We start from the raw sequence: 23,695 nt of genomic DNA on the forward strand, positions 1-23,695 counted from the left end.
CTGAGACTCACACCTAACTCTCTGCAGCCAGGGCTGCTTAGCAAAGAACTTTCACTGTTTTCTGTTCCCTCGGGCTTTTTTTTTTAATATAAATTTATTTATTTTATTTTTGGCTGCTTTGGGTCTTGGTTGCTGCACGCGGGCTTTTCTCTAGTTGTGGTGAGCGGGGGCTGCTCTTCATTGCGGTGCGCGGGCTTCTCATTGTGGTGGCTTCTCCTGCTGCAGAGCCTGGGCTCTAGGCACACGGGCTTCAGTAGGTGCGGTGCACGGGCTTAATAGTTGTGGCTCGCGGGCTCTAGAGCACAGGCTCAGCAGTTGTGGTGCATGGGCTTAGTTGCTCCATGGCATGTGGGATCCTCCTGGACCAGGGCTCAAACCCATGTCCCTTGCATTGGCAGGTGGATTCTTAACCACTGTGCCACCAGGGAAGTCCCTCCCTCAGGCTTTTAATTTTATCATCATTTTATGAAATGCTCTCTAACTCTGAAATGCATAATTATTGAAGTAAAGAAATATAACAAAGAAAATACTTGATTAAGCAAAGGAAAAATTAAATCATTAAACAATATATCAACATATGGTTCCAAAATATACTTGACTCTGCATCAGATAGAGTCAGGAGAGAAGCTGCAGCTCATGGCCTAGACATAACTGGCTGGTCTGGCACTCTCCTAAGTCCAGTGTGAAATTCCGTTGCCTGTGGTGATTTTCTGTCCCTTACGCCCGTGAGGACAGTCTCCTGTGGGGAGGCATGAGCAGTCCCAGCGCTTGCTGCCTCTTCGCCCTCCTTGGGGCTCAGCAGCTCTCTGGGAACGATGCCGCCTCCACACATGGCCTCTGTGGGCTCCTGCTCCCTTTTTTCCCTTACAGAGGGTGGACATTTTTTTCTTCTTGGTTCAGCTGAAAACAAGTTAGAAAATTTTCAAAAGAAACTTTGCTAAGATACTAAGCTGAATCCAAAACAATTCCAAAGACCTAGGAACACCCAAGTGCACAAACTTCATTTTCTTCGTCTTCTTTCTAGCAGCTCACCCAGGTTGGCTGGGCAGGCAGGGCTTTAGGCCCTCGCTGCCTCCTCCTCCTGACTTTTCCCTCACGGTGCCAGAGGTTTTTAGGTAACTCGCTGGTTGTCATTACCATTAGTCTCGCAAAGTATTCATCCTTCATTTGCAAAGCACATTCAGTTAGAAACGGGAAGTGAGAGTGTGTGTTGGTTGCAGGGCCTTGCGAGTACGGAAGAAGACCGGGGGTGAGAAGATGCCCGTGCAGATGATTGGGGACATCCTGGCAGCTGAGCTGTCCCACATGCAGGCTTACATCCGGTTCTGCAGCTGTCAGCTGAATGGAGCAGCTCTTTTACAGCAGAAGACAGATGAGCACGCAGACTTCAAAGAATTTTTAAAGGTAACTCCATTCTGGGAATGTAAGCAGGTCAGCCTTGTTCTGAGCCAGGAGGCAGGGGTGTATGGCGGCATGGTGGGGAATCTCAGCAGTGGAGAAGGCCATCTCCATCACCTTCCAAAGGAAACAGATATGGCAAAGAATTTTCTGATTGCTTTGAGTTGCCTTTCATGTTGAATTGATTTTTCTTGGCACTGGGACCATGATTTTGCCCATCTTAAATAAGAGTGTTTTTTTAAGCCTACTTACATACATCAGCTACTTCATACTCCAAAGAAGTCCAGAATGTCACTTTCTTAATTTTGTAAATTGTATTTATTTTATACCCATCTTATTCCAGAAGGAATATAAGATAGCTCACTTAAACATATAAAATTCAACAAGATAAAAAAAAATTTTAAATAAGTGGATGGGGAGTTCCCTGGTGGTCCAGTGGTTAGGATTTGGTGCTTTCACTGCCGTGGCCCGGGTTCAATCCCTGATCGGGAAACAGAGATCCCACAAGCTGCATGGTGTGGCCAAAAAAAAAAGTGTATGAATAAAATGGGACAAAAGGAAATGAGAGTAGGAAAAAAAATGGTGACACCAGGAATTAGGATAATAAATAAAAAGCGCATCTGTGATCCTATACATATACAAGAAGTGTACGCAGCTGTCATAAAACCTTCCAGAAACCAATGAGAAGACAGAAAACATTTGGTTCCATGATGCCATGGTCATAAATTAAAAACAAGCAGCTGGTAAGGAGAAGTAATGCTAGAACTGTACTCAGAAATTACACTATTTGTATATTCACTGTATATAATATAATGAGTCAGCAACAACCTTACAGTGATACAGCAATGAGCTTCATATGTCTGGTTATATCACTATAGAAAATCACATTTTGATAAGTCATTTTTATTGATGTTGTTCAGTAATAGAAATATTACTAAACATGTTAAAATGATGAGGGAAATGAAAGAAAAATCTGTTTTCTTTTTTTTGCATTTTTGTTGTTGTTGTGAAGTACTTTATATTGGGATATATTATACAGCCACAGTAGTACTTTATGGGAAAGTGCATAATTTAATATTTTTATTATCAGAAAAGAATGGAAAAATAAGCATAAAATATAAGATATATAGGCAGAGGATAAAATTCTAAGAGGAAAATAGAGGAAGTAATAAAGATAAAAGCACAAATGATATCAATATGTTTGCAAACAGGTACAGCGAAAAGAACTGATAAAACATAACTCCGCTAAATCTAATAGAAAAAGAGAAAAAAAAAAAACCACAAGTAAAAACAAGAATAGATACAAAGTTATTTCTTAAAAGTGTATATAATTCAAAATATATGCTAATAAATATGAAAACATTAACAAAACTTGTAGTTTTCTATTAAAGTTTGAAAACTGATTCAGTAAGAGTAGAACATCTAGAGAGAGTCAGGCTCGTGCCATCTTGCCCCCACCGTCCGCGCCCAGCCACCCTTTCCCTTTAGACACTCTCAGCCCCCCACCCGCCCCTTTCCAAGCATGTCCCGGGCCACCGCCGCAGAAACCGCACCATCTCTACCCACACATTCTCCGTGTGGGACGTGCAGCCAGGTCTACAAATATTCTTAGAGCAGAGATGAGCTATCTGGAATAAAGCCAGCAAGTGACCTGTCCATTTAAGCCACAGATGAATAATACTGCAGCCAGCCCAATGTCTACTGCCACTTCAAGTAGTGGAAGAAGTACAGGGAGGTCTATAAGCTTTGCAGCAGAATTGCACAGTATGCTGTTTTTGCTTACAGATTAAAGACTTGAACATAGACCTGAAACCATAAAACTCCTTTAAGAAAACATAGGTGGTTTTCTCTAGGTGATTCTAGGAGGCCTCTTCATGAAACAGCAGTTTGGGTAGAAGATGTAGTACACACTCAGTTAATTAACCTCCTTTGTGGCTGACAGGGTCTTGGTGCTCTGGCCTGGTGTCAGGCCTGAGCCTCCAAGGTTGGAGAGCCGAGTTCAGGACATTGTACCACCAAAGACCTCTCAGCCCCATGTAATATCAATTGGCGAGAGCTCTCCCAGAGATCTTCGTCTCAATGCTAAGACCCAGCTCCACTTAACAGCCAGCAAGCTCCAGTGCTGGATGCTCCATGCCAAACAACTAGCAAGACAGGAACACAGCCCCACCCATTAGCAGAGGGGCTGCCTAAAATCATTCTAAGTTCATAGACACCGCGAAACACACTGCTACATGCAGCCCCATCCACCAGAAAGACAAGATTCGGCCCCACCCACCAGAACACAGGCACCAGTCCCCTCCATCAGGAAGCCTACACAAGCCACTGACCCAACCTTACCCACTGGGGGCAGACACCAAAAACAACAGGAACAATGAACCTGCAGCCTGTGAAAAGGAGACCCCAAAGGGGTCATAAGTTACACAAAATGAGAAGCCAGAGTAATATGCAGCAGATGAAGGAGCAAAGTAAAAACCCACCAGACCAAACAAATGAAGAGGAAATAGGCAGTCTACCTGAAAAAGAATTTAGAGTAATGATAGTAAAGATGATCCAAAATCTTGGAAATAGAATGGAGAAAATACAAGAAACGTTTAACAGGGACCTAGGAGAACTAAAGAGCAAACAAACAATGACGAACAACACAATAAGTGAAATTAAAAATTCTCTAGAAGGAATCAGTAGCTGAATAACTGAGGCGGAAGAACGGATAAGTGACGTGGGAGATAAAATAGTGGAAATAACTACCACAGAGCAGAATAAAAAAAAAGAATGGGGCTTCCTTGGTGGCGCAGTGGTTGAGAGTCCGCCTGCCGATGCAGGGGACACGGGTTCGTGCCCCGGTCTGGGAGGATCCCACATGCCGCGGAGCGGCTTGGCCCATGAGCCATGGCCATTGAGCCTGCGTGTCCGGAGCCTGTGCTCCGCAACGGGAGAGGCCACAACAGTGAGAGGCCCACATACCGCAAAAAAAAAAAAAAAAAAAGAATGAAAAGAATTGAGGACAGTCTCAGAGACCTCTGGGACGACATTAAACGCACCAACATTCAAATTATAGGGATCCCAGAAGAAGAGAAAAAGAAAGGGTCTGAGAAAATATTTGAAGAGATTATAGTCGAAAACTTCCCTAACATGGGAAAGGAAATAGTCAAGTCCAGGAAGTGCAGAGAGTCCTATACAGGATAAATCTAAGGAGAAACATGCCAAGACACATGTTAATCAAACTATCAAAACTTAAATACAAAGAAAAAATATTAAAAGCAGCAAGGGAAAAGCAACAAATAACATACAAGGGAATCCCCATAAGGTTAACAGCTGATCTTTCAGCAGAAACTCTGCAAGCCAGAAGGGAGCGGCAGGACATATTTAAAGTGATGAAAGAAAAACCTACAACCAAGATTACTCTATCCAGTAAGGATCTCATTCAGATTCGACGGAGAAATTAAAACCTTTACAGACAAGCAAAAGTTAAGAGAATTCAGCACCACCAAACCAGATATACAACAAATGCTAAAGGAACTTCTCTAGGGAGGAAACACAAGAGAAGGAAAAGACCTACAAAAACAAACCCAAAACAATTAAGAAAATGGTAATAGGAACATACATATCGATAATGATGTTAAATGTAAATGGATTAAATGCTCCAACCAAAAGATGTAGACTGGCTGAATGGATACAAAAACAAGACCCATATATATGCTGTCTACAAGAGACCCACTTCAGACCTAGGGACGCATACAGACTGAAAGTGATGGGATGGAAAAAGATATTCCATGCAAATGGAAATCAAAAGAAAGCTGGAGTAGCAGTTCTCAATCATATCAGATAAAATAGACTTTAAAATAAAAACTATTACAAGAGACAAAGAAGGACACTACATAATGATCAAGGAAGGGATCAATCCAAGAAGAAGATATAACAATTGTACATATTTATGCACCTAACATAGGAGCACCTCAATACATAAGGCAAATGCTAACAGCCATAAAAGGGGAAATCGACAGTAACACAATAATAGTAGGGGACTTTAACACCCCACTTTCACCAATGGACAGATCATCCAAAATGAAAATAAATAAGGAAACACAAACTTTAAATGACACATTAGACAAGATAGACTCAATTGATATTTATAGGACATTCCCTCCAAAAACAACAGAATACACTTTCTTCTCAAGTGCTCATGGAACATTCTCTAGGATAGATCATATCTTGGGTCACAAATCAAGCCTTGGTAAATTTAAGAAAATTGAAATCATATCAAGTATCTTTTCCAACCATAACGCTATGAGGCTAGATATCAATTACAGGAAAAAAAACTGTAAAAAATACAAATACGTGGAGGCTAAACAATACGCTACTAAATAACCAAGAGATCACTGAAGAAATCAAAGAAGAAATCAAAAGCTACCTAGAAACACCATCCTCAGGCTGAAACACCATCCTCAGGCTGACCATGGTGGACATTTTGAGGGCAGCTGATCCGCAGCCTGTGTGCCCCGCACCACTTCCTGTGGAAGCTTGAGCCAGCTGTGTAGCTTTCTCCCTTTGTCTCATAACCATGTCCACCAATGAGAATTCTAATTCACCAGCTGCCCGCCTTAACAGATTCAAGAACAAGGGGAAAGAAAGTACAGAAACGAGGCAGCACTGAATAGAGGTTAATGTGGAGTTCCGGAAAGCTAAGAAGTATGACCAGATGCTGAAAAGGAGAAATGTCAGCTCTTTTCCAGATGATGCTGCTTCTCCACTGCAGGAAAACCACAACAACCAGGGCACTGTAAATAGGTCTGTTGATGACACTGTCAAAGGCATAAATAGCAACAATTTGGAAAGCCAGCTCCAAGCTACTCAAGCTGCTAGGAAACTGCTTTCTAGGGAAAAACAGCCCCCCATAGACAGCATAATCTGGGCTGGTTTGATTCCAAAATTGTGTCCTTCTTGGGCAGAACTGATTGTAGTCCCATTCAGTTTGAATCTGCTTGGGCCCTCACTAACATTGCTTCCGGGACATCAGAACAGACCAAGGCTGTGGTAGATGGAGGTGCTATCCCAGCATCCATTTCTCTGTTGGCATTTCCCCATGCTCACATCAGTGAACAAGCTGTACGGGCTCTAGGAAACATGGCAGGTGATGGCTCAGTTTTCCAAGACTTGGTTATGAAGTATGGTGCAGTTGACCCGCTGTTGGCACTTTTGGTGGTTCCTGATACATCATCTTTAGCATGTGGTTACTTACATAATCTTACCTGGACCCTTTCAAATCTTTGTCACAACAAGAATCCTGCACACCCCCTTAGATGCTGTTGAGCAAATTCTTCCTACTTTAGTTCATCTCCTGCATCACGATGATCCAGAAGTTTTAGCTGATACCTGCTGGGCTATTTCCTACCTTACCAATGGTCCAAATGAATGGATTGAAATGGTTGTGAAAACTGGGGTTGTACCCCAACTTGTGAAGCTTTTAGGAGCTACTGAATTGCCAATTGTGATTCCCACGCTAAGAGCCATAGGGAATATTGTCACTGGGACAGATGAACAGACTCAGGTTGTAATGGATGCAGGAGCACTTGCCATCTTTCCCAGCCTGCTAACGAACTCCAAAACTAATATTCAGAAGGAAGCTATGTGGACAATGTCAAACATCACGGCTGGCCACCAGGACAAGATATAGCAAGTCGTAAATCATGGATTAGTCCCATTCCTTGTTGGCATTCTCTCTAAGGCAGACTTTAAGACACAAAAGGAAGCTGGATGGGCTGTGACCAACTATACAAGTGGCAGAACAGTTGAGCAGATTGTATACCTTGTTCATTGTGGCATAATAGAACCATTGATGAACCTCCTAACTGCAAAAGGCACCAAAATTATTCTGGTTATCCTGGATGCCATTTCAAATATCTTTCAGGCTGCTGAGAAACTAGGTGAAACTGAGAAACTTAGTATAATGATTGAAGAATGTGGAGGTTTGGACGAAATTGAAGCTCTACAAAACCATGAAAATGAGTCTGTGTACAAAGCTTCATTAAACTTGATTGAGAAGTATTTCTCTGTGGAAGAAGAGGAAGATCAAAATGTTGTGCCGGAAACTACCTCTGAAGGGTATACATTCTAAGTTCAGGATGGCGCTGCTGGGACCTACAGCTTTTAGATTGTACCTCTGAGGCATAAAATTGTTTGTTGTGTACTACGTTTGGTAGAAGTTTCTCTTACTGTTTCTCTACTAAGAACTCTTTTTACATGTGGTTTGTTATTGTAGCACTTTTTACAAAGAAACTATGCTTGAACATTTCCAAACTGTACATACTGTATGAAGCTTCTCCTCTCAATGGGTTTCTTATTTCTGTGTGGGATTTCATATCTTGCAGTGTCCTGTAAATAAAGATTACATTCCACCCTTTTCTTTACTTCAAAAAAAAAAATTACCTAGAAACAAATGACAGTGAAAACTCGATGACCCAAAACCTATGGGATGCAGCAAAAGCAGTTCTAAGAGGGAAGTTTATAGCAATACAGTCCTACCTCAAGAAAAAAGGAAAATCTCAAATAAACAACCTAACCTTACACCTAAAGCAATTAGAGAAAGAAGAAGAAGAACAACAACAAAAACCCCCAAAGTTAGCAGAAGGAAAGAAATCATAAAGCTCAGATCAGAAATCAATGAAAAAGAAATGAAGGAAACAGTAGCAAAGATCAATAAAACTAAAAGCTGGTTCTTTGGGAAGATAAACAAAATTGATAAACCATTAGCCAGTATCATCAAGAAAAAAAGGGAGAAGACTCAAATCAACAGAATTAGAAATGAAAAGAAGTAACAACTGACACTGCAGAAATACAAAGGATCATGAGAGATTACTACAACAACTATATGCCAATAAAATGGAAAACCTGGAAGAAATGGACAAATTCTTAGAAAAGCACAACCTTCCGAGACTGAACCAGCAAGAAACAGAAACTATAAACAGACCAATCACAAGTACTGAAATTGACACTGTGATTAAAAATCTTCCAACAGGGCTTCCCTGGTGGCACAGTGGTTGAGAGTCTGCCTGCCGATGCAGGGGACACGGGTTCGTGCCCCAGTCCGGGAAGATCCCACATGCCGTGGAGAGGCTGGCCCCGTGAGCCATGGCCGCTGAGCCTGTGCGTCCGGAGCCTGTGCTCCGCAACGGGAGAGGCCACGACAGTGAGAGGCCCACGTACCGCAAAAACAAACAAACAAAAATCTCCCAACAAACAAAAGCCCAGGACCAGATGGCTTCACTGGTGAATTCTATCAGACATTTAGAGAAGAGTTAACACATATCCTTCTTAAACTCTTCCAAAATATAGCAGAGAGAGGAACACTCCCAAACTCATTCTATGAGGCCACCATCACCCTGATATGAAAACCAGACAAAGATGTCACACACACACACACAAAAACTACAGGCCAATATCACTGATGAACATAGATGCAAAAATCCTCAACAAAATACTAGCAGACAGACTCCAACAGCACATTAAAAGGATCATACACCATGATCAAGTGGGGTTTATCCCAGGAATGCAAGGATTCTTCAATATATGCAAATCAGTCATTGTGATACATCATATTCACAAATTGAAGGATAAACACCATATGGTAATCTCAATAGATGCAGAAAAGCTTTCAACAAAATTCAACACCGGTTTATGATAAAAATTCTCCAGAAAGTAGGCATAGAGGGAACCTACCTCCACATAATAAAAGCCATATATGACAAACCCACAGCCAACATCGTTCTCAATGATGAAAAACGGAAACCATTTCCTCTAAGATCAGGAACAAGACAAGGTTGCCCACTCTTACCACTGTCATTCAACATAGTTTTGGGAGTTTTAGCCATGGCAATCAGAGAAGAAAAAGAAATAAAAGGAATCCAAATTGGAGAAGAAGAAGTAAAACTGTCACTGTTTGCAGATGACATGATACTATACATAGAGAATCCTAAAGATGCTACCAGAGAACTACTAGAGCTAATCAATGAATTTGGTAAAGTTGCAGGGCACAAAATTAATGCACAGAAATCTCTTGCATTCCTATACGCTAATGATGAAAAATCTGAAAGAGAAATTAAGGAAACACTCCCATTTACCACTGCAATAAAAAGAATAAAATACCTAGGAATAAACCTACCTAAGGAGACAAAGACCAGTATGCAGAAAACTATAAGACACTGATGAAAGAAATTAAAGACGATACACACAGTTGAAGAGATATACCATGTTCTTGGATTGGAAGAATCAACATTGTGAAAATGACTACTGCCCAAAGCAATCTACAGATTCAGTGCAATCCCTATCAAACTACCAATGGCATTTTTCACAGAACTAGAACAAAAAATTTCACAATTTGTATGGAAACACAAAAGACCCCGAATAGCCAAAGCAATCTTGAGAAAGAAAAATGGAGCTGGAGGAATCAGGCTCTCTGACTTCAGACTATACTACAAAGCTACAGTAATCAAGACAGTATGGTACTGGCACAAAAACAGAAATATAGATCAATGGAACAGGATAGAAAGCCCAGAGATAAACCCACACACATATGGTCACCTTATCTTTGATAAAGGAGGCAAGAATATACAATGGAGAAAAAGACAGCCTCTTCAATAAGTGGTGCTGGGAAAACTGGACAGGGACATGTAAAAGAATGAAATTAGAACACTTCCTAACACCAAACACAAAAATAAACTCAAAATGGATTAAAGACCTAAATGTAAGGCTAGACACTATAAAACTCTTAGAGGAAAACATAGGCTGAGCACTCTGTGACATAAATCACAGCAAGATCCTTTTTGACCCACCTTCTAGAGAAATGGAAATAAAAACAAAAATAAACAAATGGGACCTAATGTAATTTAAAAGCTTTTGCACAGCAAAGGAAACCATAAACAAGACGAAAAGACAACCCTCAGAATGGGAGAAAATATTTGCAACCGAAGCAACTGACAAAGGATTAATCTCCAAAATATACAAGCAGCTCATGCAGCTCAATATCAAAAAAACAAACAACCCAATCCAAAAACAGGCAGAAGACCTAAAGAGACATTTCTCCAAAGAAGATATACAGATGACCAACAAACACATGAAAGGATGCTCAACATCACTAATCATTAGAGAAATGCAAATCAAAACTACAATGAGGTATCACCTCACACCAGTCAGAATGGCCATCATCAAAAAATCTACAAACAATAAATGCTGGAAAGGGTGTGGAGAAAATGGAACCCTCCTGCACTGTTGGTGGGAATGTAAATTGATACAGCCACTGTGGCAAACAGTATGGAGGTTCCTTAAAAAACTACAAATAGAATTACCGTTTGACCCAGCAATCCCACTACTGGGCATATACCATGAGAAAACCATAATTCAGAAAGAGACATGTACCACAGTGTCTGTTGTGCAGCACTACTTACAATAGCCAGGACATCGAAGCAACCTAAGTGTCCATCAGCAGATGACTGGATAAAGAAGATGTGGTACATATATACAATGGAATATTACTCAGCCATAAAAAATGAAATTGAGCTATTTGTGGTGAGATGGATGGACCTAGAGCCTGTCATACAGAGTGAAGTAAGTCAGAAAAACAAATACCATATGCTAACACATAATATGGAATCTAAAAAAACAGAAATGTTTCTGATGAACCCAGGGCAGGACAGAAATAAAGACACAGACGTAGAGAATGGACTTGAGGATGTGGGAAGGGGAAGGGGAAGGGGAAGCTGGGACAAAGTGAGAGAGTGGCATGGACATATATACACTACCAGCTGTAAAATAGATAGCTAGTGGGAAGCAGCCACATAGCACAGGGAGATCAGCTCGGTGCTTTGTGACCACCTAGAGGGGAGGGATAGGGAGGGTGGGAGGGAGAGAGACGCAAGAGGGAGGAGATATGGGGATATATGTACCTGTATAGCTGATTCACTTTGTTATACAGCAGAAACTAACACAACATTGTAAAGTTAACTATAGTCCAATAAAGCTGTTAAAAAAAAAGAATAAAAAATCTGAAGATAATATTAAACAAGGGAAAAAACTGAGTAACCTACCCTAAAAGAGGAGCTAGTTTCACTTGATGGATTTAATGGTGAATTATTTACAACAGTAAAGGAATAGATTATTCCATTTTATACAAACTGTTACAGATCCCAGAAAAAAATAGAAAGCCTACCTAATTCATTATAGACAAAAGTGACTCTAACGCCAAGGCCCATTTTTGTATTTGTGTTTAATTACAAAAATGAAAAAAAAGTTATAACCCAATATCTTTTATAAATATAGTTGTTAAAATCTTAATTAAAATAACAGTGAATAAAATTAAGCATTACATGAAAAGAAGAGTCTGTCATAACCAAATAGGATCAATGCCAAGAGGCAACACAGTTTCATGCTCAGAACAAGACAGCCTTCAGAATTGGACTGCTCGGGCTGAAATTCCAGCCCCATCATGGTCCACTTTGTGACCAGGGCAAGTTTCTTAACATTTGGTGCCTTAAGTCCCCTCATCTCTCACCTGGAGATAATCAGATACTACTTTTAAAGTACTTTAGCACAGAGACCAGCACATAGTAAGCATTCAATAAATGCTAATTTTATTTATTTATCTTATGATGATCTCAGGGATGTAAAAATGGTTCAGTATAAGGCACTGAGGGCAGAACCCTTCAGTTGGTGGGAGGCAAGGTGTTGCCTAGAAAGGAACTAGAAGAAACATGGAAAGAAACCAAGATCACAGAAACAAACGTTAATCAGAATAATTACATAAATGTGGAATTATGAGTATATGTGAACATTTTAAAATAATAGAATTAAATATAGGACGTTTACCTTCTAAAGCATAGTAAAAGGTTTAAAATTTTTTCAAATAGTGATAAAAATAGGAATTAAAACAATAGGATGTAAATAGGACGTCAGTGTCACCACAATTGTAACAATAGCAAAAATAAATAAGAAGTGTTTAGTCTCAAAATGAAAGGCGTGGTGTTGATTACATTAAAAAGCAGATCTAACAAGCTGTGTTCTAAAATGTTACTTTTTAAAAAGACTCAGAAAATATAGAAATAAATACCATGAAGATGCTTGTCTTAGAAACATATATATATCCAAAAACAAAAGGAGGGGGGTAATTTTAATATCCCATAGTGGGAAATGATTAGGTAAATTATAGTAAATGTATTATTTTTCAGTCATTAAAATGATCATACTAGAGTACTAGCTACTCTGTTAGGTCCTGTACTAGTCCTAGGAGTAGAAGCAAATAAATGTGGTCCTTGGCATCCTGGAGTTAACGGTCTGGGTGGGAGTTATAGAGACACCTCATATGTGATGCCTCTACCTGTATTACCCAGTCCAGATGTGGCACGATGATAAAGGAAGCCTTGGGGGCTTGAGAAGGATCACTGAAAAGGAGGGGAGGCGTGAAGAAGGGGAGAGCCTGCACTGGAGGAGGCTAATCTGAGTCTTCAGAGATGAATATGAATTAGCCAAGTGAAGGAAGAGCAGAAGGGACATTGTGAGCCCGGCTCATAGCAGGTGCTCAGTAAATGTATTGTTATGAATGAAGCAGGGTGATAAGCAGGCAGAGATGGGGGAGATCAAGAGCTACTTAGAAGACAAACTGGCATCAGTGGTAACTCCTAGGTATGTGCGGGGGAAGGTGAGTGGGTGAAGAATGGTGCTACCAACTCTGATAGGAATAGGGGTGGAAGAGGATGCTTTTATGAGGGAAGATGAGGACTCCGCTTGGGGCTATGCTGAGGTATTGAGGTGCCTTTGGGACATCCAGGTGAGACTGAGAGTAATTTGGCAAGTGTAGAGCTCCACAGCTGGTCAGGTCACACTGTGGGGCTCAGTCGTGTGGGATCTTGGGCAGAGGAGAGGAAAGGAGTGAGGAAGACTGAGAGGGTCAGTGGGCTGGGAAGACAGTCTGGTTCCGGAAGCACTGGGAGGGAGGGATCGCACAGGCTGTCAAACGCACGTAAGAAAGAACTGAAAGCATCCGCTGGCTTTGGCACATGAGGTGGGATATTCCTGCTGTTAACCTGATACGTATCATTTTGGGTCCTGAGTTTTTAAAAGAAGTTAGAAATCTAAAAGGTGGTCAAAGTCAGGAGAATAGCCAATGTTTCCTTGTTCTCCTTGGGCTATGATTTCCTCACAAGCCTCAATTATTTTGCAGAAGCTGGCATCTGACCCTCGATGTAAAGGAATGCCCCTTTCCAGCTTCCTGCTGAAGCCCATGCAGAGGATCACCCGCTACCCCCTCCTCATCAGAAGTGTGAGTGCCCGGCTGGGAGAAGCAGGACCCTTTGAGGTTCACAGAGGCTGATAGGGAGCCTCCAAATACACCAGCCACTCACCCACCACATGGTCTGACTCCACTGTCTGCTGGACCAGGCACCGTGTGTGTGCGCGCGCACGCGCCCATGGACACACATGCAGTCTGAAGGGATAAATCCTTGAAGTGGGCAAATAAAAGAGGCATCCATGGTCATTTGGGTTACCTGTCCTCCCCCTTCCAAGGAAGCTCCCTGGCCTCTCAGGGTCATGAGTGTATGTTGTCTAGGCAGGGCAACGCCCTCTAGGTCTCCAGCTGTGGAAAGAGTCCACAGTTAGTATGACCTTGGAGTCCAGTCTTCCTGCTGAGATCTGAATTCATCTACCAACTGAATATGTAACCTAGACGTCCCAGCAGTCTCCAAGTCAGTGTCCTAGATAGCTCATCATCATCCCCTGGCTGTATCCTACCTCAGCTGGCTGACTACACAGTCCCTCTAAAATTCCATTCATCTTTTTGACACAAACAATGTTGGCCTCTTGAGCTGATATGCCTTCTAAGGAGAAGGCAGACTTTCAAAGGATTATTCCACAGGTAATCATTGAGGTAATTTTAATCATCTTACAAAGAAAAACAGTAGAAATAATGTAAGACTGTTGCTTTTATTGATTATGCCTTAATCTCTGGCCTGTAAGCCATGTTAACTCAATATAGACCTTATGTTACAGAGCTAATGTCACAGTTCTGATACCAAATGGACCCGTTAATATACATTAATCCACAGTCCCTTACCTGAAATATTTGGGGCCAGATGTGTTTCAGAATTCAGCATGTAATTCAAATGCTGTATATTACATGACACCCCAACAAAGCCTGGGCAGCACTAATAAGCAACACATTAACAGTCCTCCAGAGAAATTCATGAATAATCATGATAAGTAGACTTAAAAATTTCATCTCTTCAGTTTAGGTCAAGTTTTGCCACTAAATGAGTACTGAAAAAAGCTTTAGGCTTTCAGAGCTTTTTCATATTTTGGAACTGTAAATGAAGCACAGGAGTCATCTACTGATGGGCCTGCTCATTTCCAGAGGGACCACACAAATTTGCATTCTCTATCCCTTTACCTTTGGAACATTAGTGTGAAGTCACTTCCCAGTGAAATGAATGCATTTTCCTACATGCTGACAACATGGTTTTATTGTGTTTTTTCCGTGGCAGGGGATTCATTGCTTTCAGCAGATTTCTCAGAAGGATCAATGACCCCAAAAATATAATGAAATGTTGCTATTCAGCAAGTTAACATACTTATCAAAGGTGCAGCCAGTTTATACTGGAGGGTTCACCCTAAAGGCACATGGCTTAAGTTACTGGGGGAAGTAGGGAGGCACCCTTACACATACAGCCTATCCCCAGAGACACCAGAGACCCACAGGGCACTTGGTCCATGTAGCGCTTGGCCCACCCTCTTGTCACTGAGTCACCTGTCTCCCCGAGAACTCGGGGGCCCTGAGCCTCTCAAGGGTAAACGACTGTCTCGCCCACTATTGTATTTTCAGCGCCCAGCATCCGGCTGGCAGGGCAGGTGGAAGACGTAAGACATCCCACATGACGCAGCCCCCTCTCTTCCAGATTCTGGAGAACACCCCAGAAAATCACGTAGACCACTCCTCTCTGAAGCTGGCCCTCGAGCGGGCAGAGGAGCTCTGCTCGCAAGTTAATGAAGGAGTTCGGGAGAAGGAAAATTCAGACCGACTGGAGTGGATCCAGACTCACGTGCAGTGTGAAGGTCTCGCGGAGGTGAGGCCTGTGGGGCTGAGCAGGGTGCCGCCAGGCAGGCTTTGGGTGGGTAACCAGGTTCGTGCCTTCCCCTAGTGTAGACAGTCTGTGCCTCAGCTCAGCCCATGCAGACTCACCATCCTGCCCATTCTTGGGTTGTCATCTTCCTTTCTCATAAAGAGAGATGTTTTGAGTTCTTTGAATTCAGCCGGTAGAATCAGTATTCTGTGGTTTTGTAAATAATTATTTTCACTGTGCCAGTTTGAACTTTGAAGAGAAATAAATGTAAGAATCTTGTGTGTAAAAGTGAATGATTACAGCCACATTCCCACCTAGAAGGTCTACCGCACCTCCCTCAGGTCCAGGGCACTGGCCTCGCCCGGGGTGCTGGGAGTTACAAAGTGACAGTTTCTTTCTCTTTAAGCAACTTGTTTTCAACTCCCTCACCAACTGCCTGGGGCCCCGCAAGCTCCTGCACAGCGGAAAGCTGTACAAGACCAAGAGCAACAAGGAGCTGCATGGGTTCCTCTTCAATGACTTCCTGCTTCTCACCTACATGGTCAAGCAGTTTGCTGTTTCCTCGGGCTCCGAGAAACTTTTCAGCTCTAAGTCCAACGCTCAATTCAAAATGTATAAAATGGTAAGTGTCACGTTCCTGGCAGTAGCATCAAGAGCACAACGAGGTGTTTCCTTTACTTTAAGGATCTCCTTCCCAGCCTGAGCCTTTCCTGTCCTCATGGGACTCTCTCCACCTGCCTCCAGACGGCTCACGCTTCCTTTGTCACTTCCCAGGGAAGAAGCCTAGTGTGGCTGGGCCTTCACTGCCCTCTGACAGCCACCAGCTGGATTCCAGCTATGGATTCCAGCTTCCTTCCCAGCAAACACGATGTGTGATCCCACCTCCGTCCACATTCAGCATCGGGTCTCTCCGTAAAACCAAGGCTGACGCGAAGGGTCAAGTGTCAGTGCCTGGAGGAGAGACCCTGTCACGTGAGCTGTCAGACACTGGGAGCTCCTGTCCCCACTTTAGTAACATCTGATCTACCCTAGATATTTACTTTCACGAAACAGAGGCAGTTTCTTTTCTCCTAAGGACTCTGGAAGCTAGACCCCTCTACTTCTCAACAAGGCTCTTCAGAACAGACAATTCTCTGGACCTAGGAGGGCGGAGTGTTCTGACCCATTTCACAGCCTGTGTTTTGGCCCTAATTCTTTCAGCCCATTTTCCTGAATGAAGCCTTGGTGAAACTGCCCACAGACCCTTCCAGCGATGAGCCTGTCTTCCACATTTCTCACATTGACCGGGTCTACACCCTCCGAACAGACAACATTAACGAGAGGTCAGTCCTGACCACGTGTGACCTGCCTTGGGGCCTAGGAAAAAGCCTGACCTCTCCCTCCGCCATAAACCCACCTCCCCTGTGCTCACACCCTACTAATTCCCCCTCCACCACAGTCCCACTGGCAGGCCTTGGTTTAGACGTGCCAGGTTACCGCAAACGCCTCTAACACACTTCCCTGCTTCCAGCCTCTCCTCGGGCTCTCCTGAAGTGGGAGAGCCGACACCTCACGTCCTACTGCAATCCCTCAGGGACGGTCTGTGCTCCTCCGCCTGCTCTCTGAGGCCGTCCTGTGCCTCTGGGTCTCAGTCCCATCCCTGCACTCCAGCCGGATTGACTGCCCTCTCCCACTGCCCTCTGCATGGGTGCCTTCCTCCCTCCCTGCCTGGCCAGCTACACGTCCTCTGTCCTCTGGGTGTAGCTCCTCCTCCGCTGTGTGCACAGCTCTCTGTGCAGTAGAACCTGTTACTTGTCGTGCTGAGCTGCCATTGCATCTTCCATCTCTGTGCACCCAGCACCTGACAGGTGCTTGGTGCCGTCAAGAACTTTCTAGAAATTCTCAGCTTGATCCTCAATTAGCAAACAAGTCCTTCAGTTGAATTACTGTGAAGTCTATGATTGGGAACTTCTCAAAGCCACGGTTAGCGAGCACAGAGCTCTGGGGCTCCTGGTGGACCTGTGAGACGTGTGAGAAATCTGCCCGATGGCGCTCTCTGCTTCTCCTCCAGGACGGCCTGGGTCCAGAAGATCAAGGCGGCATCAGAGCAGTACATCGACACCGAAAAGAAGAAACGGGAGAAGGCTTATCAAGGTAGTCGGGGGTGCCTGGGAGGGTTGGAACCAGCCACCAGGGGGCCCTGGGCAGTGGGCGAGGTCCCAGCTTCAGGGCACAGGCTGCTGCTCCTGCAGTGAGGGGTACACAGGGACAGCCTGAAAGACCAGACTTGCTGCGAGCGAGCTCGGCAGAGCCCGCTCGGCCTCCCACAGCCGTTTCAAACCTCCTGCGGGCCTCCCTGAGCCCCCCCACCGCCACTGCCCCCTACATAGACGGGGGTCATCCAGTGCGAGCCCTGGGACCTCCCTTCCCTCTGTGGCAAAGGTCTCTGTCCCTCCTCCCCACACACACTCTTCACTCCCGTTTCCAGGAAGAGGGGTCTGTCCTTTGCATAACCAGCCCCGCCTCCGCTTGGTCCATTTTGCTCCATCAAACTTCACTTCTACGGCCCGTTTCCCCTCAGCTCCTCCACGCTCTGCTCCTCCCCCACCCAGCCTCTACCCCAGCCCTCCTCCAGGTCCAGCCAGCCTCCCTCTCCCAGCACTGGGTCCGGGACCCCACACTCAAGAGCCTTTCACTCCGCTTGCTGTCCCGCCACTCTGTACGAATGGCTTGCTCACACGACGTCAGTGACCACCCCCAACAACTCGGCTCGCTTTCCCCAACAGCAGGAAATTGAGGCCCCTCCCTCCCCCGGACCCCATGACGCCCCTGAGGGTCCTTCTACCATCAGATCTTCTTTCGTCATCTCCTTCCTAGCTCTGCTTCCTCCCACCTACCCCGGGGGTTCTGAGCCTCTCCCCCTCATGTCACCCCAGCTTCAGTGGTCACGGCTGGCCTGCTGTCCCTGCAGCCCCTGCTCTCCAGAAACGCCTGCACCGCTCTTCCTGTGGGATTAACTAACCTCCTTCCAGAAGTAGCTCCTCCCGAGAATCTCAGCGGACGGTAGTATTGTCCTTGGGCGCACACTGGAAAGGTGCTCTGACCGCCCCCATCCCCCCGCATCTCTAGACGGTTGCTGAGTCCCACATGTTCTCTCCATGGCTCTCTTCCCCATTTGCATAGTCCTGTCCTCTCCTGGTGGCACAGCCCTATTAAGACCCTCCAGTCTCCCACCAGACTATGGCACGAGGCCCTTCCCTGACCAGTCCTCCCACTTAGGTTCCTGGCTGCTGGAGTTGCAGTTCTTTGTTTTTTTATTCAGGTTTCCCTTATTTTGTTACATACTCCTGAAAGGTATAGGTAAATTGGCTTTTGCTAATTGAATCTTATTTTAATGGTACTTTAAAGGCATGCTATTGAAAAATGATTGAATCTTTTCAGAAAGCATATAATCTCTTAATTGGTCGAAGATAAATCGAAGTTTTTCTTTACACCATTATCTGTACATCTTGTTATGCAGTTTCCACGTGTTGCATTCTTTAGACATTTCTTACTTACTCTGTGCCAGGCCCTGTGCTAGGCTTAACTGAGCCTACAAAATGAATATGGCCCAGCCCTGCCTTCAAGGGGAACTGAATGCCAGTGCCTGCTGGGCGGGTGGGCCACTTCTCACAGAGAAGGTTCTACTTGCCCTGAGCTTTGAAAAGTCAGTAGCTCACCAAGCAGCTTTTCTGTTAGTTCTTAAACCCCTAAGGGCAAACCCTGCTTAACTAACTTTATAGTTACCAAGATAATCTGAGTTCACTAACTCATTTCTCTCCATATTAAAAGTGTTTCTGAGTGCCTCCTTAAATAGAATAAGGTCTTAAGTTTATAAGCTAAAGTGTTTACATGTAATTGGAATTATGGTGAGTGGTTAAGAAAGTAGACTTTGAGGACTTCCCTGGTGGTCCAGTCCACTTCCACTGCAGGGGGCATGGGTTCAGTCCCTGGTTGGGGAACTAAGATCCCACATGCCACGCAGCACAGCCAAAAAAAATAATAATTAAAAATAAATTCTAAAAAAAGAAAGTAGACTTTGGTATCTGATGTTTTTGACCTTGCCATTTAGAAGCTCTGTGACATAAGCACGTTATAGTCATTTCTAAGACTCAGTTTTCTCATATATGACAATGGCAGTTATAAAGAGCTACCTTGTAAATGTGCAGTTTAAGTATTATAACTTATGTAAAAGTCGATCACATGCCTAACACAAAGTAAGTATCCAATAAATGTTAGCTGCTTTTAAGTGCTGAATGAATATAATGTATGATGAGGTTACTACTATTACTACTTGCGAGGCAGTTGAGGGGTTAATACAAGGATGAATAAACAATCTGTGCTCTGCCATGGCCCCTCCTGACAGAGGGGATGGACTGGCACAGAAGTTCAGACCCAGCAGGCTGTGGGACGCACAGAGGAGGGAAGGGATCCGGGAGGTGAGATTGGACCTGCATGCTGAAGGACGTGTAGGATGCTGATGGGCAGAGATGGTGGCGAGGTGCCCTAGCAGGCGACACAGCCTGGGCAAAGTCACAGAGCAGCCAGATGCTGCCAGGCCCAGTTCAGTGGCACGTGAGGCTGTGGAGTGCTGGGGTTGGTCAGAAAGACAAGACTGTGAGTATCTACAGCTTAACGTCATCACTGCGCTGTCTGCATTCTCAGAGAAGAAATTCACATCATTCGTCTTCCTCTTTTGTAGCTCGCTCTCAAAAGTCTTCAGGCATCGGGCGTCTGATGGTGCATGTCATTGAAGCTACAGAACTAAAAGCCTGTAAACCAAATGGTAAATGCTTCTTTCATTCAACTGGTGTGGTAACTACCCTGCTCTTTGCTGATGACTCTTCTGAACATTGAATAACGGGACACTTTGTAAAAGTCAGTATTTCCAGTGCCACTAAAATGGTTACTGGACCAAAATTATTATCACTCTAGTTTCCCAATAAATACCGATGCCTCCTTCCTCAGTGCTTCTGAGTGGAGAAAGCAGGAAGCAAGCTGCACTGACACATGCTCCTGGGGAGCAGCCCTGGCGTTCGAGCCCACACAGTCAGTCCCTCCCCAGGTTTATGATGCCATCAGCACTGGGAACAGAGACCACAAGGCAGATGCAGACCCTCAGGCAATGACCCCTGCGGCCATGGTCTATAGAGAAACATCTGTGTAGATCCTGCTTCTGCTCAAAAAAGGCCCTGTTGTCACATGCCACATGTATATTGGTTTGTTTTTGTTCAGGAAAGAGCAATCCATACTGTGAAATCAGCATGGGCTCCCAGAGCTACACCACCAGAACCCTTCAGGACACACTAAATCCCAAGTGGAATTTTAACTGCCAGTTCTTTATTAAGGATCTTTATCAGGATGTGCTGTGTCTTACCATGTTCGACAGAGACCAGTTTTCACCAGATGGTAAAGTATAACTCGGGGGGAGGTGGGGGCGGGGATATGAAGTTTCCCCCATACTCTAGGATCTGGGGTCTGGAAGCAGGGTGCTCAGCCTTGTTTTCACCCCAAGACACCTAAGGGCAGTGACACAGGCCATGGTCCTCAGCAGCTCTTAGTGGCTGCAGGTGGGGTACCTTCTCAGGGGAAAGCGGGGGTGGCCTCAGGTGTGTTTCAGGTCTTTGACCCCAGTCACCCCTGCTTACCTAATGGAAACGCTGTGCTCCTGGCACCTACTGAATGGGTGAGCCATTCCCTGACCAAAGAGGCTTGGATTCCCAGCAGTTTGAGTTTCCCTCACACAAATCCCTTGTTCTGCATGCATCCATCCATTCACAGTATCCAACAGCCATTAACCAAAAGAAGTTACTTGTTTTGAATTTGAAAGTTTTATGAATCCTGTTTCAGACGCTCCTTCTGTGATAGTTTTTTAAGTTTTTTAAAGAAGACTTTTGACTCTCATTTGTCTATTCACCAGATTTCCTGGGTCGCACTGAAGTTCCAGTGGCAAAAATTCGAACAGAACAGGAAAGCAAAGGCCCTACAACCCGCCGACTGCTGCTGCACGAGGTCCCCACTGGGGAGGTCTGGGTCCGCTTTGACCTGCAGCTTTTTGAGCAAAAAACTGTCCTGTAGGGGCCTTAGGGATCTGCCCACTAGGCTGGGGCTGGAGAAGATAGCCGGTGCTGCCCCTGAGCTGGCGGAGCGCCACGCCGCTTCATCCATCACAAGGCCACGCGTGCTGGGGCCTCTATTTTATTGCACACTAAAATCGCTAGCAATCTATGCAAACATGACCTTCCCTATAAATAAACCAAACCCCATAGCACAGTGCCTTGTATTAGTGTTAACATGTTCGGCTGTGTTTAGATGCCAGGATTTCCATTTTCAGGGCTATAAAAAGTATTATGTGGAAATCAGGCATCAGACCACCAGACGTTACCACTTGGTTGAATGTGTCCACTGTGGGTGGTTTGGGTGACGCTGTAACCATTGCACACCACGTGACCTCTGCTGGGTCACAGCCACTCAGGAGGTAAAGGACTGGGAAGAAATGCTGCAGCCTCAGCGTGGGAACAGCCTGATTACGGAAATAGTGTCCACTTGTGCACTGAATAAAAACAGAAACTTGATCATTTTATTCCTGATTAGATTTTATCATTCTCTGCTGAGACAATATAGTTTGAAATCTAAGGGGGAAAGCTTGATTTACTTTAAATACTGTGAACTCTGATGCGGAAAATATTTTTCAACATTAATTTTCTGAAGTATAAATTATTTATGTAAATTCCTTGTTTTTGCATGTCATAGGACATGCATCTTTAAGCTTTATCATTGCCAATATGTACAGAAAGAGAATAAAAATATATGTTTATGAATGTAACTTCAAAGCCTGACTGATTTACTTTCTATGTGAAAGGCTTTTAAAAGGTAATTTCAGGGGCTGCTTGTAATGAATCCAAATCTCCTTTCTGCAACGGTGAGAAACACCAAGGACAGAATGTGGCGGGGGAGTAGCCAGTCAGGAGACCCCAGAGCCTCGTCTTGACTGCCATTGACTTGCTCTGTGACTCTGGTCACTTTACCTACTGTTTCTGGGGCTTGGTTTCTTTGATGGCTAAAATGGATGAACTCTGGGGGAGCCAGAGTGTTCCCTTTTGAGTGCCTCTGTTTGCCTAGCTGAGTAGACACCTCAGGGGTAACTTAGCCGTGAAGAAAATGCACAAATATTGAAGATCATCAGCAGGTCCCTCAGCCCCTCCAGCTCCAGAAGCACCTGTCTCCCTCCCCTGCCCCCATGCTGTCAGAGCCACATCCACACCTGTCAGAGCTGTTTACTCAGCCTCTGGACTTTGAAATGTGAACTCTTGTCTTGAACACTGATAAAAATAAGGTCTTTCTTCCACACTAAATCCCTGGGTTAATGAGTACAACTGGGAAAAGATCTGCCTTTTGGAAGGAATCACACAGGCTGCAGAAGCCCTGATTTCTCAGGGAGCAGGTGTCCTCTAGCAGCTATAAGGAAGGATTCACATGTCCCCCCACCACAGCCCCTGTTTCTGCCTAAACATAATCACTGGACAAAGAAAAACTGGAAAACAATTCAGAATATTCAAGGAAAAAAAATCCATCATTCCAGGTATTGATCCTGGGCACTGATGGGCTAAAACACAGACCTAAAAGAAATACGCCCCAGTGTCAAAGGAAGAGACACTCAATATCTGAACCCAGACAATTAAGAATGTTGCTCAATTTAGGAAAAGTCTGGCTGCTCAGGCTCAGCCGCACTGAGCAAACTGCTGATCTTCTACAGGGTTCTGAGACTCGAGCTGTGTTGGTTATGGAGGCAGGTGTGGGCTGGTGTTCACAAGTCTGCCTCTGACCCGCTGACTTTCAAAGCATACAGCTGCCAGTGATGGGTCAGGCAGGCTTAAAACCAGTCCTGGGGTTACCTGTGACCATAGCTATTGGATAATCCTTTCCTGGGACTGTGGGACTTCCTCACTGGGATGAACTGTGGCTAGTGCCATGTCTCCATGTCTAGATATGTTAGCGTTCTTGTGGGACTTAGGACAGAGGAGCCTGCAAGAGGTGAGTCAGACAACTATGAAGTTACAGAGGACAGTTAACGGCAGTACTTCCAGCAACTCCAGTCACCCCCTTTGATGGAGGAACACGGCACTGCTCCTGAAGACATCACATGCTCTCCTGACAGAAACGGGAGCCTGATTTTC

At 44.4% G+C, this 23,695-nt stretch overlaps 1 protein-coding gene and 1 pseudogene across 3 annotated transcripts in view; both read left to right on the forward strand.

The window, feature by feature from the left end:
- The window catches only part of ITSN2 (intersectin 2), a gene marked incomplete at its 3' end in the record, with an annotated part of 138,247 nt that extends 116,651 nt beyond the window's left edge, over positions 1 to 21,596 (forward strand). For both annotated transcript variants that reach the window (XM_079721309.1, XM_079721310.1), the window contains 9 exons: positions 1,221 to 1,404; positions 13,607 to 13,705; positions 15,336 to 15,503; positions 15,907 to 16,122; positions 16,701 to 16,822; positions 17,551 to 17,633; positions 20,221 to 20,304; positions 20,754 to 20,927; positions 21,439 to 21,596. In XM_079721309.1, the coding sequence (XP_079577435.1) occupies positions 1,221 to 1,404; positions 13,607 to 13,705; positions 15,336 to 15,503; positions 15,907 to 16,122; positions 16,701 to 16,822; positions 17,551 to 17,633; positions 20,221 to 20,304; positions 20,754 to 20,927; positions 21,439 to 21,596 (1,288 nt within the window). The remainder of the gene's footprint in view (positions 1 to 1,220; positions 1,405 to 13,606; positions 13,706 to 15,335; positions 15,504 to 15,906; positions 16,123 to 16,700; positions 16,823 to 17,550; positions 17,634 to 20,220; positions 20,305 to 20,753; positions 20,928 to 21,438) is intronic.
- Positions 5,960 to 7,549, forward strand: LOC307064311 (importin subunit alpha-1-like; annotated as a pseudogene). Its single transcript has one exon. The product of its transcript is annotated as an importin subunit alpha-1-like (transcript).
- Positions 21,597 to 23,695: the final 2,099 nt, after the last annotated feature.

The sequence above is a fragment of the Hyperoodon ampullatus genome, assembly GCF_949752795.1.
Source record: "Hyperoodon ampullatus genome assembly, chromosome: 15".
NCBI classification, from domain to species: domain Eukaryota; kingdom Metazoa; phylum Chordata; class Mammalia; order Artiodactyla; family Ziphiidae; genus Hyperoodon; species Hyperoodon ampullatus.